General features: G+C 39.3%; 2 protein-coding genes across 2 annotated transcripts in view; both read left to right on the top strand.

Annotated features, from left to right (window-relative positions):
- Xk (X-linked Kx blood group antigen, Kell and VPS13A binding protein) overlaps positions 1-16,019 on the top strand; it is a 52,178-nt gene that overhangs the window by 3,106 nt on the left and 33,053 nt on the right. Inside the window, exon 2 of the mRNA XM_052742768.1 lies at positions 7,443-7,705. Within this exon, the coding sequence (XP_052598728.1) occupies positions 7,443-7,705 (263 nt within the window). The remainder of the gene's footprint in view (positions 1-7,442; positions 7,706-16,019) is intronic.
- LOC128113306 (histone H2A-Bbd type 1-like) lies at positions 11,895-12,544 on the top strand. Its single transcript, XM_052742906.1, has one exon. It carries the CDS (start codon positions 12,102-12,104, stop codon positions 12,429-12,431), a length of 330 nt encoding a protein of 109 aa, XP_052598866.1. The 5' UTR covers positions 11,895-12,101; the 3' UTR covers positions 12,432-12,544.

Below are 16,019 nucleotides of genomic sequence, written 5' to 3'. Positions count from 1 at the left end.
CTTTCAGCTATGCTAGATATTCTGAACAAACAGAAGGGAGACTGTCTTTTACCTCCTGTTTCCTACTGTTCTCACAGTTATGGTAACTTTCATAAATTAACTGAAAGGAGGAAATATAGATGAGTAACTTCAAGAAACCCCCATCTTTATTACTAGCACAGTTTAACAGACAAAATGAGAGGTGAACAAAATCTAGATTTATAAGATGTAAATTAAGCCGGGGAGTGGTGGTGCACGCCTTTAATCCCAGCACTCGGGAGGCAGAGGCAGGCGGATCTCTGTGAGCTCAAGGCTGGCCTGGGCTACAGAGTGAGTTCCAGGAAAGGCACAAACCTACACAGAGAAACCCTGTCTCGGGAAAAAACAAAACAAAACAAAAAACCAAGATGTAAGTTAAAACTGTCTAAAATTGTTATAGAACATTGCAAAGTGATTCGCAGTAGTATGTCTCTATAGGGACATTTAAAAGTAATTTAAAATAATAACAGTCCACATTTGAAAAGCATTTCTTTCCTTTGCAAAGCACATACATTGTTTAATTCCATCTATAGTCAAACCATGTGAGCTAACTGGCACAGTCTTATTTCTACAGTCCAGGCCCTGAGACTCCGGAGATTAAGCAAGTGGCTTGTCAAAGGTTTCACAATATTTTCTATTTAACCAGCCTAGCTCTCTGATGTAGCTTCTCAGACATGTGTCTCACATGAACATAATATAGCTTACAGGAGATCGTAATATTTCTTTGGAAAAAGTATTTTCATTAGAGTCTTTGGTACCTCGAGTTATTTGTGTTGCCATCAACATGCCTAGTTTTACCTAGGGAACAAACTGCTGTTATGGTTGACAAATGAATTACGCTTGAAAATGGAACTAAGTGAAAAAAGGTCAATCAAATTACTAAGTATCTACAGCAGGGATCATCATGGGGTCTGCAGACTATGCTCCACTGGCCAAATCATGCCACCACCTGTTTCTGTATTAGAAATAAATAAGTAAAGTTTTATTAAAACACAGCTAGAGTCACTCCTTCATATAGTCATTCATTTATAGGCTGTTTGTCTGCAGAGGCAGAGCTGAGCAGAGACCCTGTTGGCCTGTTGAGCCTAAAATACATACATTACACAAAGGTCCTGAGCCATGGAATATGTGATACTGAGGAACTACCTTGAATAATTTTTATGAAGGATGTTGGTCCTCTACCACTGAGCTATATCCTTAGCCCTTACCTAGGGTGATTTTATTCAAGTAGCTCATGCAGAGAAACAACAATTAAAACAAACTCTAAACAAAATTGAAAAAAATACACAAATCTTGGCAGAATTTTAAGAAAACAGCAGTAGTTTGTTTCTTAGGTTTCTACTTAGTAGTAGTAAGAGGTCTTGGGACAGTTCACAAATTTATAAGCTACAATGTTTGAAGCATTGATAAGATATGCCAGGTGTGGTGGTGCATGACTTTAATCCCAGCACTAGGGAGGCAGAGTAAGTTTGAACCAGCCTAGTCTACAGAGTGAGTTCCAGGCCAGTCAGGACTACATAGAGAGACTCTGTCTCAAAGGGGAAAAAAAGACAATGTATCACTAAGAAAAAGCCATGGATTGTGAGAGGCTCCGCCATTGGAGTTATCTGTGCCATTAGTTTTTTTTTTTTTTTCTGGAAACATTTTTCATTTACATGGCTGATCTCTGAAGTTTCATTCAAAACTTCCCTTCAAGCATCATTAGAACTGCAGTTTTCTACAAACCCTTATTTCCTTCATTTATTTCATAGAGTAGCTTTTAGCATGTTCTACCTTTTGTTTAGTTTGGTCTTTCAAAGCTCTAAGTTTGACTTTTATATCACAAGTAAAGAATATTTGTTAAAATAACAGAGAAACAGAAAATATATATGCACAGTGAAGAAAATGAAACCTTTAATTTGACTGCCCAAAGAGAATAATTCTCAATGCTTTTGTATTATATCCTTACTAGTATGTACACGGGGTTCTGATTGTAAGCTGTCAGGGAAAATGGGCCCAAATTTCAACAGTTTGCTAATTTCAAAATTTACTTATCCCCATCAAGTCTGACCAAGGTATGAGTTGTTTAACAACTTGTTTGCACAATTTCTATTTAACAATTATCACTTTTGAGTCAATAGAATTCAATTCTGTCATTCCACTGTTTATGTGTATGTGTAAGTTTGTGTAGTTTGTATACATTTATATGTGTGAAGTTTTCTCTAAAAGTTTGCTTTCCTTATCAAATGTGATAAAATGTTTTATTAAATATAATAAATGTATTTTAATTGTAATAAATTAAATGTGTTGGGGATTGAATCCAGGGCCTAATACATGCTAAGCAGACTGTATCCCAAGCCCAGGATTAATTTAAAAAAAAATTTTTAATATGATTGTGTATTTGTGTATCTGTGTTTGTACGAATGTGTGGAGGTCAGAGGACAATTTGGGAGAGTCAGCTCTCTACTTTCACCACTTTCGAGAGATCCAGGGATTAAAGTCAAGTGCTCAGGTTTGGCAGCAAGCACCTTTACCCACTAAGCCATCTCACCAGCCCCAAAGGATTATGCTATTTATGTTAGACGTTTTCCTAAACTATCAGTTTTGAGAACTACACAATATTTAATTGAGTGGATGTGCTTTGATATAGTTAATTATCCTTTCATTTTGAGGACCTCTTTGCTATTAGAAATGATGCTGGTTTAAATTCTTTCAGTAAGGTTTCTTTGTGAACTGGTATATTAGAAACTATCATGTGAACCAAAAGTACGACATAAATATTGTTTTATTGCATATTATACTTATTCTTGTACTTATTCTATATATGTCCCATTATTCCATCTAGATAGTGAACACCTCTGAATGAATGGAGTGGGAGTCTTCAAGCTAGCTTAGTAAGGTACATCTGCTGTCATCACCTCTTTGAGAATAAATACCATGGCCATTTTATTCTGTCTTCTTCAACTTGCCACTTTTGATGGTCCAACAGTTTTAAGGGGTGTTTGTTCATCAGTCAAAGGTTTAAATTTTGGAGGAGTTAGGCTTGAATTCATGAAATAAACTTAAGTATTATCATTTTCTTCCAAAAAAAAAACTAGACTACACTGCCATGTCTTGATGAAAAATATTAAAGCATCTTTGATTGACTATGTATTACAAGATAGTAGACAGACTTCCTCTGACACACAAACCACATACCTTCTTTCCCCTGAAACAAGTGAACAAAGGTAATAATCATGAAATCTGTCCACGTACTGCATCAGAAAGGCTTTATTTTACTATTTTGAATTATAAATGTACTTAGGTTGTCATAGATACCTCCAGGTGATACTATTAAGTTAACAACATTCAATAAACCCAAATGAAGCCATAAAATCTAGCAGTATTGTAAGATTGTTATGAAAGTGCATGTTTTAGGGCATAAAAGTCAATCTTTAAACCCAAGGGAAAATCTGTTTTTCCTAGCACTTCATTATGTAAGTTTTCAGACACGCAGAGGAAAATCTTATTGACTTTTACACCCAAGTGCCTACAACCTAGATTATATAATTAACATTTTGTTGTGGGATGTTGTTCTGTATGCTGTGAATATGTGTTGCTCTAATTGGTTGATAAATAAAATGCTGCTTGGCCAGTAGCCAGACAGGAAGTATAGGTGGGACAAGCAGACAAGGAGAATTCTGGGAAGAGGAAGGCTGAGTCAGGAGTCACCAACCAGACACAGAGAAAGCAAGATGTCAAGGCAGAACTAAGAAAAGGTACCAAGCCATGTGGCTAAACATAGATAAGAATTATGGGTTAATTTAAATGTAAGAGCTAGTCAATAATAAGCTTGAGCCAATGGCCATCTAGTTTGTAATTAATATAAGCTTCTGTGTGTTTATTTGGGTCTGAGCAGATGCAGACTGGGCGGGACACAGGAAAACTTCAAACTACAATTGGCACCTCACCATTGGGCATTGATCCACATAGACTAAGAAAACTTAAAGATTCTGAAAGGACAGAAACAGAGCCACACTAGGCTTCCTAGTCTCACAGTCTCATACTAGCAGCAGAACAGACTCATCTCCTGACAGCTGCCTGCAAGATGGAGCTGGCTGCCAGCCGCCATGAGCTAAGTGGTATGGCTGCAGATTTCTGCAAAAGCTGAGGTGGGCAGAGTCAGCAGCCAAGGCTGTTGTTTCTGTTCTAACCACTCTGCAGTTTAAAGCAATAGATTCACAATAAAACAGATTCAGATGAAATAAACTTCTAAACAGTTTACAATGTGTATAAAAATATACATAGGCTTGGAAGAGAGAGGAAAGGGAATATAGACAGTTATATAAAGAAATAGATAGTTTTAAAAAATAAAATCTTTAAAGAGAAAGTAAAAGTAATATAAAAAATAAGCCACATAAAGATGGATATTACACAGAGAATTTGGATTAGGTTGTCTTTGGGAGTTTTAACTGCAGAAAGACATTCGATTGTAAAAGCTACTGAGTTAAATCAATATGTATATTTTAAAGTTATCTTGATTTCAAAATTTATGTCTAAGGATATGTTGCTTTGGAAAAGAGGTTCTGCTTTTGTTTCCGCAGAAGATGAGAACCTATGGATTGCTTCCAGGCTAATATGGTTTGATCAAGGAAGACCCCCCTGAGAGGTCTCCAGATGATCCAACATCCAGAACTGCTTCAAGGCAACTATTCCAATCAGGACTTGACCATAATTCCTAATTCTCTTAGGATCCCCATAAGAATACAGCACCCTCTATCAGCAGGAAGTAGCCTAGAACACTATACCCACATTCCCAAAAAATGGATTATGGATATTTGTATTTGTTTAGAGATTGCTTACAAATTGTTATTGGTCATAGTCAATATCTTTCTAAAGAAAAAAGGAGGAGAGGATATAGATATGATAGGATAAAAGGGTAGATTATTGAATCTACTTTTAAAGAGTAACAACTTATTTGAAATATTTTACAATGCTGTGGATTTTAGTTTATTGATACAAATTTAAAGTTAATTTTGTTATACTATATTTATATTTCTACTCTTGTTTAAGGTATGATGTTTGTGCAGCTCATTTGAAATTGTAATGTATAATTAAGAAATACAGATTAATAATTAGTTATCTATGGTAGTCAAACTTATAGTCATGCTCTTATAGTCATGCTAGTTAAGTTTTCTAGGTATACATAGCTATAATTCAATTAGGTAGATAATCTTCAAACACTTTATAGACCTACAGAATATGGCATTTAAAATGTTTTAAAAACTTAGACTTTTCTGGACATTGAGACATGTCTGCTCCTGACAGCACTGATTTATTTCAAAGAGAAAGATGGGCATCAAAGACATTCCATGTGGAGTTCATCTTCTTCTTGGCAGAAATAGCCATTTGGGCAAGAAACTGCTCTTGCCTGGACTGCTGATAATATGTTATATAAACTGGACATGCAGGACCCATAGGAAGGTGACCACTGAACTTTGCAAGGCAAGATGGTCCTTTGTGTTCCTGTTTCACAAAAGAAACTGCCAGACATTCTACAGAACACAGAGAGAAGCAACTGAGAGACTCTAGGACTATAAGCTGAAGATGGATGCCCCAACATTGCAGAGAAATATTGGGTGACTGTCCAGGCAGCCAGCTGTCTCTGTCATTCTAGATTTTTGGAAGTTGCTTGCAATGCTCTTCCTGTTTACTTAGGTAATATTATATCCTCCTGGGGTCTTTGATGTAGTTGAAGACTAGATAGTTTTAATTTCCCTTGGTTATGATAAAAGATAAATTAGATATGAAACTTTAGATTCATAAACATAGGGTAGATAGAATATTTTCTTTAATTTTGCAAAATACAAATAGACTAGATATTATAACTGTAATTCTTGCTTGATAACTGTTTTATTACATGTAATTTTACTAGGTTAAAGTTAAATCCTTCCTTTTTGATTAGACAGAAAAGGGGAAGTGCTGTGGGATGGCGTTTTGTGTGCTATGAATATGTGTTGCTCTGATTGGTTGATAAATAAAACTCTGATTGGCCAGTAGCCAGACAGGACATATAGGTGGGACAAGCAGACAAGGAGAATTCTGGGAAGAGGAAGGCTGAGTCAGGAATTGCCAGGCAGACACAGAGGAAGCAAGATGTCAAGGCAGAACTGAGAAAAGGTACCAAGCCATGTGACTAAACATAGATAAGTATTATGGGTTAACTTAAATGTAAGAGCTAGTCAATAATAAGCCTGAGCCAATGGCCATACAGTTCATAATTAATATAAGCTTCTGTGTGTTTATTGGGGTTTGAGTGGTTGCTGACCGTGTGGGACACAGGAAAACTTCCAACTAGAACATTTTGTTTCATGTATCTTTCCATCTCTCCATCCATCAAATCAATTTCAGTCTCTCTCTTTCCATTTCTCCCCATCTATGTATGTGGCTCTCTCTGTGTGTATGTATGCTTCAAAGCAAATCATAGGCACCAATACTTTTTCTTTCCATTAGTATCTATCTATAATATTACATAGAGGGAAAAATTTGAGTCACTAGTTAAGGATGTGTCCCCAGAGTGGGCTTGGGAATACTTAAATAAGACATTTGCCAACTCCTGGGCATGTTTGAATTTAGCCATGGCCTATATGGGCTTATTAGGATAAAGAAATAGGTAATTTGTTGTGGTCTTCCAATGAAATTCTAAATGACCAGCAACTGTACACATACCCAACTTTATTCATCTTCATGTTCCCTCCTTCCCTCTCTCCCTCCCTCCCTTCTCTTTCCTCTACCACCTCTCAGCCTTATTGTAGCCCAGGCTAATCTGTAACTCACTGTGTAGCCCAAGCTGGCCTTGAATGCTTGGCAATCATTCTGCCCCAGCCTCTAGACCCTAGAGTCTAGAGAGTGTAGAGATTATAGGAGTGAGCCTGCACATTCTTTTTTTTACTAGGGTGCTTTGTGGCATCAATTTTATATGGGACATTAACACACACACACACACACACACACACACACACACACACACACACACACAGAGCCTTATACCCTTTAGTCCTCTTTCACAGCAGGATGACAAAGTAGGTATCTTCTCTATTTTATTATTGAGGGGAAAAGTTCAGAATATAAGGGCTTTATCTACAGCTGCAGAGCTAGTGTGTGTCAAGAAGAAAAACTAAACCTTTTTCTGTGGCTCTAGAGTGTGAACTACTTCCCATTGTCTTGTTTTCTTTGCCTTGGAAGCTTTCAATGTCACCTTTGCTTGATTCTCACTCGATTCCCAATGGTCTACTGGAGAGCTTATAGACTGACTCCTTAGAACCGATCCTGAGAGTGACTGATTTGGAGAGATTTAGAATAGCTGGGCGAGGGTTTGAGAATCAGGCTAAGTGAAAACAGGATGACTGGGAAAGGACAGAGTTCTGCCAGTCACTCATTTCTATGACTCATTCATTTGTTTCTAGGTGTTTTGAAGTCTTTTGCCTCTACTGTCAGTCCAACCAGAATGAAGAGCCTTATGTGAGCATCACTAAGAAACGGCAGATGCCAAAAGATGGCCTCTCCGAGGAGGTTGAGAAGGAGGTGGGCCAGGCAGAAGGCAAGATGTTTACCCACCGTTCTGCCTTCAGTCGGGCATCAGTGATCCAGGCTTTCCTAGGCTCTGCCCCACAACTGACCCTACAGCTGTATATTACCGTCTTACAGCAGAGCATCACTACTGGAAGAGGTATGTATGCCTGCTTTTTAAAAAATTTCTGCTTGCCTTGGAGGTTCAAATTAAGAAGCAAAACAATTTTTATTCAGGTGAAATCCATCTATGTGTTCATTTGTTCTGAATCTATGTTCGGTTTGCTAACCTAAAATCCCAGGGAATTAAAATGATAACACTTTTTTGGGGGCGGGGGGGAGTCTTATGAATTTGTATTTTCACCAGGGCTCAAAAGGAAAAGTTCACCTGTGCTCTAGTGTGAACCAGCTGAGGTGGCTCAAATATGTGAGAGCTAGAATTCATTGAAGACTCATTTACTGACATGTTCTTAGAGTCTCACCTCTTTTCCATGTGGGGAGAGTTTGGGCTTCCTTACAGCCTGGTACTGCTTCCAAGTGTGAAACTGTGTCATCTTTTCTGACCTGGTCTTAGGAATCATGGAGCCAGCTACATGATAACTGGAGGTTTCATTTTTTTAATGCAGTCTAATTTGTAGAACAAATTCAATGGTTTTAGTATATTTACAGTGTTGTGCCAAGATAGCTGTTACCTATTATTTTAGATTCCAAAATTTAGAACATAGACGAAACCTACACATTATCAGTCACTATTTTCCTTGCTCTCTAGCCCTTAGCAACCATGAATCTTCTTGTGGTTTCTATGGATTTGTCTATTGTGCCTATTTCATATAAATAATATTATGTACTATTAGAAAGTTTTTGTATAGTTAACAAATAACAGGGACCCTGTCCCTGTGAGCTTTTATCTTGAGTGAGGTGGCCATCCTTTGACTCCCTCAGTTTAGTCATTTTTCAGCAGTAGCTTCAAGTCTCTGGCGTCTTGGAGGATATGTTGGTCTTAAACCCAGGTTAGAATTCTAAGAGTATACTGCTCTGGGAAGGTCCAGACAGCTTAGCATTTGCCTTGCTCAGGCTTAAGAGTACTCTTCTCTATTGTACTATAGGAGGTAAAATTGGCTGTAATAAAGATTATTCCGCCGGGCGGTGGTGGCGCACGCCTTTAATTCCAGCACTCGGGAGGCAGAGCCAGGCGGATCTCTGTGAGTTCGAGGCCAGCCTGGGCTACCAAGTGAGTTCCAGGAAAGGCGCAAAGCTACACAGAGAAACCCTGTCTTGAAAAACCAAAAAAAAAAAAAAAAGATTATTCCATGAACACTTATTTTATTCCAGGTACTGTGATGAACCTCATAGCATTTGTTTCTCATGGTGTCCTGTGAGGTAGATGATGTTCTTTTCATCTTCCTGAAGAGGGAAATCACCTACAGTCTACTAGAGGAACCATGCACTAAGATTAGATTTGTGTGGTTTCACTCATGGTTGCAATGAAGATTTATTGAGTATGTTCTGTGTTCTAGTCTCCGTGTTTGTCTCTGTGGATAAAGTGTTAATGAAGTAGACAGCTCCTGTCACCTTGGAAGAAAATGACAGACATGAAATAAATGATTAATCATGTATTTATTTTACTTCTGATATAGTATGCAAAGTGAAAGTTAGGGAGACTGTGTGGATTCTAACCAAGCTTGGAAATGAGTCAAAGTTTTGCAGAACTTAGATTTATATTTAAAAATAGCCATTGAGGCAGAGAAGCTAGATGAAGGAAAAACAACATAAAGCATCTTAGGATTTAAAAGTGTTAATCCACATGCAGTGGGAAGCTACTGATGAGTTTTAAGCAATACAGTGTCATAAGCAGATTTAGTGTTAGAAAATGAGTACTCTGGGAAATGAATTGGAAGGTAGTAAGGGAAGGAATAAGTAAGTAAGTGGGTTGCTACAGTTTCTGAGGTGACAGTGATAATGTGTTCGAATAGAATAGTCAAAATGGATTCTTGGAACAGTATTAAAGATATGGGAAAGGAATGACTGATGATTAAGTAGCTATGAAGGTGAAGCAAAGGAGATGCTAAGAGAGTTTCCAGGCCCCTGCCACAGTTGTAGTCATAGAAGATCTCTGGACAAGGAGCAGGATTCTGTGGTATGTTTTTTTATTTAAGTTTTAGAATTTTCACAAAATGAAATATAAATATGAAGATTCTATGTAGATCATTAGAGAAAAAGAAGATGTTAAAACTACCTCAAAAGATAGACCGAAGAACAGACCTGGGAATATAAGAAGGAATATTGAAATGGGTGTGTGAAGGGAGATAAGTCTGTTTTCAATGGATGTCAGAAGGTAGGACTAGGGATATGGGTCAGTGGAAGAGTGCTTACCTAGCATGCACATGGCCTTCAGTTCAGTTCTCAGTACCATAGAAAGAGAAAGACAAAAGAACAGAAGAAACACAAAGGGGGCTAGGAATTTGTCCTAGCTCAGTTGGGAGAGGGTTTACTTAGCATGCATGAAGCCCTGGGTTCAGTCCCCAGAACCACACAGGCCAAGTGTGGTGGTGCACACTTATACTACAACACTTGGGACAGGAAGATAAGTCTAAGATACCTTGGTGCCAGCCTGCCTCAAAAAGGGGTGGGGGTCTTGAATGTGACTTAGTTGCTAGACTACTTGCCTAACATGCCCGAAGCTCTGGGTTTGATCTCCTGCACTAGCACAGAATAAACTAGGTATGGGGACACTTGCCTATAATTCAGCATTTGGGAGGTAGAGGCAGGAGTATCAGAAGTTCAAGGTCATCCATGTCTCTATAAGAATTTGAGACCAGACTGGGGCATTAGGCCTCTTAATACCTAAAAGCTACTGTGTAAAGGATTGGGAGGTATGAGAGCTGTAAGGACATTTGAATCTGATTTCCAGGAAGCAGTTTCCATGGGAATAGTATAAGCAGTGATCATGGTGGGATGCTAATAATTTCATAACGTTGTAAATAGACACCAAATTTTATAATTGGCTAAGATGGTAAAATTTGTGTTATGTAAACTTTATCTTAAAAGAAAATAAAACAAAATCAGAAAATTGTCAGTCGATATTGTTCACAATGGAGAATAACATCAACTGTAAAGGGATAGGGAAAAAAACAGCACACAAAACTAGAAATCAGGAAAACAAAATAGTAAAAACAGAGTAAAAAAAACAGAGCTGGAGAGGTGACTTTATTGTTAAGAGCTCTTGTCTTTACATCCAGTGACCTCAACACGGTGGAAAGAGAGAACCAACTCCTGCAAGTTGTTCCACGACTCCCACATGCATGTCATAGCATTCATGCTCTCCAATAAATAAATATAAAAATTTATGTGTATGAATGGAAGTATCAAAACAAAACCCATTAATTTATACAATTAATATATGGTAAAAATAAATTTTAAAAAATGTTCTGTTGATGCATAGGATTCGCATGAAGTGCAGAAAGGCATGGGAGTACGTTTCTGTCATTGAACTTGAAATGGCTGTAGTGTCTAGTATAAAGTGAATCAGGTAAGTATATGTGTGGATATGCTCCAAAATGGGTAGTAAGATTATCTAAAATGGTAAAAATCAAAATCCTCAAAGAGATATGAATACCTGTTAAATACTTAACATGATGAGCTGAGCGGTGGTGGTGCACGCCTTTAATCCCAGCACTCGGGAGGCAGAGGCAGGCAGATCTCTGTGAGTTCGAGGTCAGCCTGGGCTACAAAGCGAGTTCCAGGAAAGGTGCAAAGCTACACAGAGAAACCCTGTCTCGAAAAACCAAATAAATAAATAAATAAATAAATAAATACTTAACATGCAAATATCTGGCAGATGTTAAATGGAGTGGTAAATGTGACGAGCAGTTCAAAGAAGAGTAAAAACTAGAAACAGGAATACTGATTAGGAACATTGAGGTGACTATGTAAATTGAGGCAAAACTACAGTCTGATGCATAACCTGGAGTTGCATCCCATGGCAGAAGTTTTCCACTGACACATAGATCTTTTCAGAATATAAACATCAAATAAAAAGGGGATGTAACCAGGTGGGCTTGCAGGCTTGCCTGTAATTCCAGCTGTGAAAGGCTAAGGCAGGATCTCTCAAGCAAGGTGGCTAATAAGACTCTCTGTATTGGTGAGCTCTAGCTTGGATTGAGAGATTTTGTCTCAGTAAATAAGATAGAAGAGTGAACAAGGGTGATTCCAGATATCAACTTCAGGACACACACACACACACACACACACACACACACACACACACACACACGGACACACGCACGCACGCACGCACGCACGCACGCCTGCCCAACATGTGCACGTGTATACACAACACACACATGAAAAGGTGAGCAATTTCCTAATATGGGCATATTTCTGCACTGAACATCAGAGCTCAGTGGACACTAGTGAGATCATAAAGTCTATGTTGTAACAAAGACCTCTCCTGCTGAGCAGAGATAAATAAGCGGGTAGTTAAGAGGGTTGGTTATTTTGAGAGACCTAAGGCCAGAAGAGAGGTGGAGCTGAACCAATCCCATCGAACAAGCACCATGGCCGGGAAAAGGCGAAGACGGAACGTTTCCCGTTCCACAAGAGCCAAACTTCAATTTCCTGTTAGCCGGGTAGACCGCTTCCTGCGAGAGGGGAACTACTCCCGGCGCCTGAGTTCATCTACACCTGTGTTCCTAGCTGGTGTACTCGAGTACCTGACATCTAACATCCTTGAGTTGGCTGGCGAAGAAGCCCACGTGAGCGGCAAGAAGCGCATCAGCCCAGACCACGTCTATCAAGTGGTACAGAACAACGAGCAGCTCCACCAACTCTTCGAAGACAACAACAAATCTGTGGACGATGAGATACCAGAAACCGATGAGGACTGATGATACCTGGGTCTCAGAGGCTGGAGAGTCCACTACCCCTTCAGCCTCAACCAGTCACGGGGTCTACTACCTGGGGGGCTAATCAGACTTGCTATTAAAGCATCTAAACTGAAGCCAATGGTTCTGACTCCTTTTGGTTTGTCATTTTGAGATAGAGAAACACCCAGGAGGGTGGTGGTGGTTTTGGAGGGGTGGTCAGTATGGGGGATTTGATTTCCAGGGGAATTTTCTTTCTTTCTTTTTTCTTTTTTTTTTTTTTGGTTTTTCGAGACAAGGTTTCTCTGTATAGCTTTGCGCCTTTCCTGGAACTCACTTGGTACTCACTTGGAACTCACTGGAACTCTGCCTCCCGAGTGCTAGGATTAAAGGCATGCGCCACTGCCGCCCGGCTTTTTTTTTTTTTTTTTTTTTTTGGTTTTTCGAGACAGGGTTTCTCTGTGTAGCTTTGCGCCTTTCCTGGAACTCACTTGGTAGCCCAGGCTGGCCTCGAACTCACAGAGATTAGCCTGGCTCTGCCTCTCCAGGGGAAATTTCTAATGGGAACTGTGTGGGCAGTGGTCTTGGTGGGAGGAGGTGGTCAGGAGAGAAAGTAGAGGTCCTGTTGAGAGAAAGGGTTCCTGGTGAGGTATGAATACGGGTGGCCCTGGTGGGAGGATTTGGCTGTGGTAGAGGGCAGAGACGCTGTCCTGGGAGGTTGTGAGCATGGAAAGGCTTCGGACCCAGGAATTTGACTTCAGCCTCCCAGGCATATTGGATTCCCAGGGCAATGCTGCTGGCCAGAGAGGGGTGGATGAAGACATGGACTGTGGTAGGAAAGGCTTCTTTGGAGGTATGCTCTCAGGTCAGAAGATGATGGCAGTGGGAGAGGGGAGACCATAGAATGTGGCACACTGTTGCCGTGAGCTTCCAAGGGTCAGGAGTGTTCACAGAGCACTGAACAGTGATGGTGAAGGCCAGAAGGAAATATACAAAATAGGAAATGTAGTCTGTGTTTTCTTTTAGATTTTTGAAATTTTCTGCCTTGCTCTGAAAGGATTTCTACACGGAAGAGTAGATATAGTACTAAGATGTTGTGTGGAATACACGTATATATGCTTCTATATTATTTTCTTTTTCTTTCTCTATTTTTTCCCCTTGGGACAGGGTCTCCCTACATAGTCCTGGCTGTCCTGGAGCTCACTACGTAGACCAGGCTGGCCTCGAACTCACAGAGATTCCTGCTTCTGTCTCCCAAGTTCTGGGATTAAAGTCATGTGCCATCAGTTTGGGGCATACTGATAAACTAACAATAGAATATAAATGCTGCTGCTACCTGATCAACATGAAATTCAGGCAGAACATTAATGAACTTATGAACATCTTCAGTTGTGAACATAGTTGCCAATGTCATTCTCAGAAGGAGGCTCTGGGTTGTCAGGGTGTATGTCATAGAGCAGTGCAGTGCCATCAGAGGCTAAGCCTGTGTTTAAGGGTTTTTATGTACTGTGTATAAATTCTGCCTCTGATGTTTCCCAGAAAGTACATGGGATTCTTAATTATACTTTCAAGTGCTGCCTTCGCTTAGCACTGGAACCCAAATCAAGTATGCCAACAATCCATGCCCCTGCCTGTGAGTGTGCACATTGGAAGTCTCTGCTGTTTATCAGGTCCTGGGAGGCACCCTTGTGCTGCTGCTGGCCTTTTAGACAGAACTTCTCAGAGGCGGTCTAGTCAGCTTTCACAACAGAATCAGTGCATCACTTTCTTTCCATGTGATCTTAGACGTTCCCCGTTTTCTCTGGGCAGTGACTTCTTTATGTGTAGCTTGGAAGATAAGAATCCCCCCCCCCCCCCCCGCTTTGGTTTCTTATAAATAGCTGCATCTGTGTCCTTTCCTGTCCCCACATGCTCAGGCTACTTTTCGGAAGGCAGCTAGTTGTGCCTGGTGCTCGGGTGACTGTTGGGCATTGGGGCTACTAGCTATGACTACCACCCTCTACTGTCCAAAGGATGGGATAGGAAAGTACTATGCAGAGGGTAGACGCAGATGGATTCCGGTACATTGGGCAGGCCCTGGTCTCTTCTTTGCTCCTTTCTGGTGACTCTCTATGCCTAGAACTAGAAAAACATAACTTGGCCTTGATGCATTTACAGGAATATTAACAGAATGAGGTGCCAGAATTGTGCTTATGGCTCTGGAAGATGTACCTGTAAAACTGCAAGACAGCTTCTTGCCACATAATCTCCAATAATATTTGTATGTACTGAAGCCCCACTCCCAAGATTTCTACCACACACACATTCATCATCCCATGGAGAGCTAGAAGCATACTTTCTTTCTTTTTTAAGCCTCATAAAATGCCAATTTATTTTTTTAACTAACTTGCAAGTCTTAAGTTTCACTATGACATTTTCAAATATAGCTTACTTTTCTTGATTCCCCAGATCCTCCTCTTCTCCATTCTCCCTGTTCGTGATAGTCTCTGGGGTTCACTGGTGACTTCTAGTAATTTTCACAAGTAGGCAATCAGGTCGGAGTGCATAATAAATATAATATAACTGGATATAATAGTAATAGAAAAATGATATGCACAATAAGATCATAAAACTAATGTAAAAGGATTATTTTGGCCAAGAAAAGTTCTAATTGTAATGACTAAGCATATTTTCAAAGACACATATAATTTCTAGGTGTGTATGTTTTTAATAAAGCTACATAGAAAAGTGTGATATGCATCCTCTTTCAAAAATTACTGTTATAAGATAGTTAACAAAATTTTAAAAAGGAAGATACAAAGTTTTTTTTTAATTTACTGAAATAACAACTGCTAACACTATAATTTTATTGCCTAATATCATGAGGGAACTCACCAACTAAACCATGAGAATTAGAAGTGGGGCTCTAGAAATTTCCATATAACCTAGAACTTTAATACTTCTGCTCTCCAGTTTCTGATACTGGTTCCCAGATGACCCTTGTAGATATGAAGATCCAATTCATGCTCAAGTCCATTACATATGGTGACATTATATTTACTTATAGTATACACCCATATTTCCCTATATTTTATCTCAATTTATTTTATTTGTACAGGACTTTGCTATATTACCTAAATTAATCTCATATTTGTGAGCTCAAGTGATCCTCCTGTCTCAGCTTCCTAAGTATCTGGGACTACTACACGCATACACTACCACACTTGGCTCTTGCCTATAATTCATGTCAGCTCTAGGGCGTTTATAAAAAACACAATGTAAATGGAATATAAATAGCTTTTATTCTAGATTGTTTAGGGAGGGATGGCAAAGAATTATGCTTCTTTAGTACAGATACATTTTTCTACCATTTTTGATCTTCATTTGGTTGAATTGTAGATGGAGAACTTGTGCATAAGGAGTCCTAACTATACTTACGTTTACACTATTTTCCCTACTCAAGTTAACATAGACAAGGCTAAGCAACTCTTTTGCTTTGACGCTTTTGCCTGTGACTTGTCAATCCTGACATAGCAAATAAAGCTAATTTTTCTAACATCACTCTTATAAGTTGAAAGAACAAATCTTTTCCTTCCAACGTTTCTTTGGAAGTCTTTTTTTTTTTTTTTCCGG

Source organism: Peromyscus californicus, unplaced genomic scaffold (genome assembly GCF_007827085.1).
Source record: "Peromyscus californicus insignis strain IS unplaced genomic scaffold, ASM782708v3 Scaffold_10__1_contigs__length_136768540, whole genome shotgun sequence".
Lineage (NCBI taxonomy): Eukaryota > Metazoa > Chordata > Mammalia > Rodentia > Cricetidae > Peromyscus > Peromyscus californicus.
Note: the sequence above shows the minus strand (reverse complement) of the source record. Positions and strands in the feature narration are given on the sequence as shown.

Coding starts and splice junctions, on each gene's coding strand:
- LOC128113306 (XM_052742906.1), top strand. CDS start 12,102: ATGGCCGGGAAAAGGCGAAGACGGAACGTTTCCCGTTCCACAAGAGCC.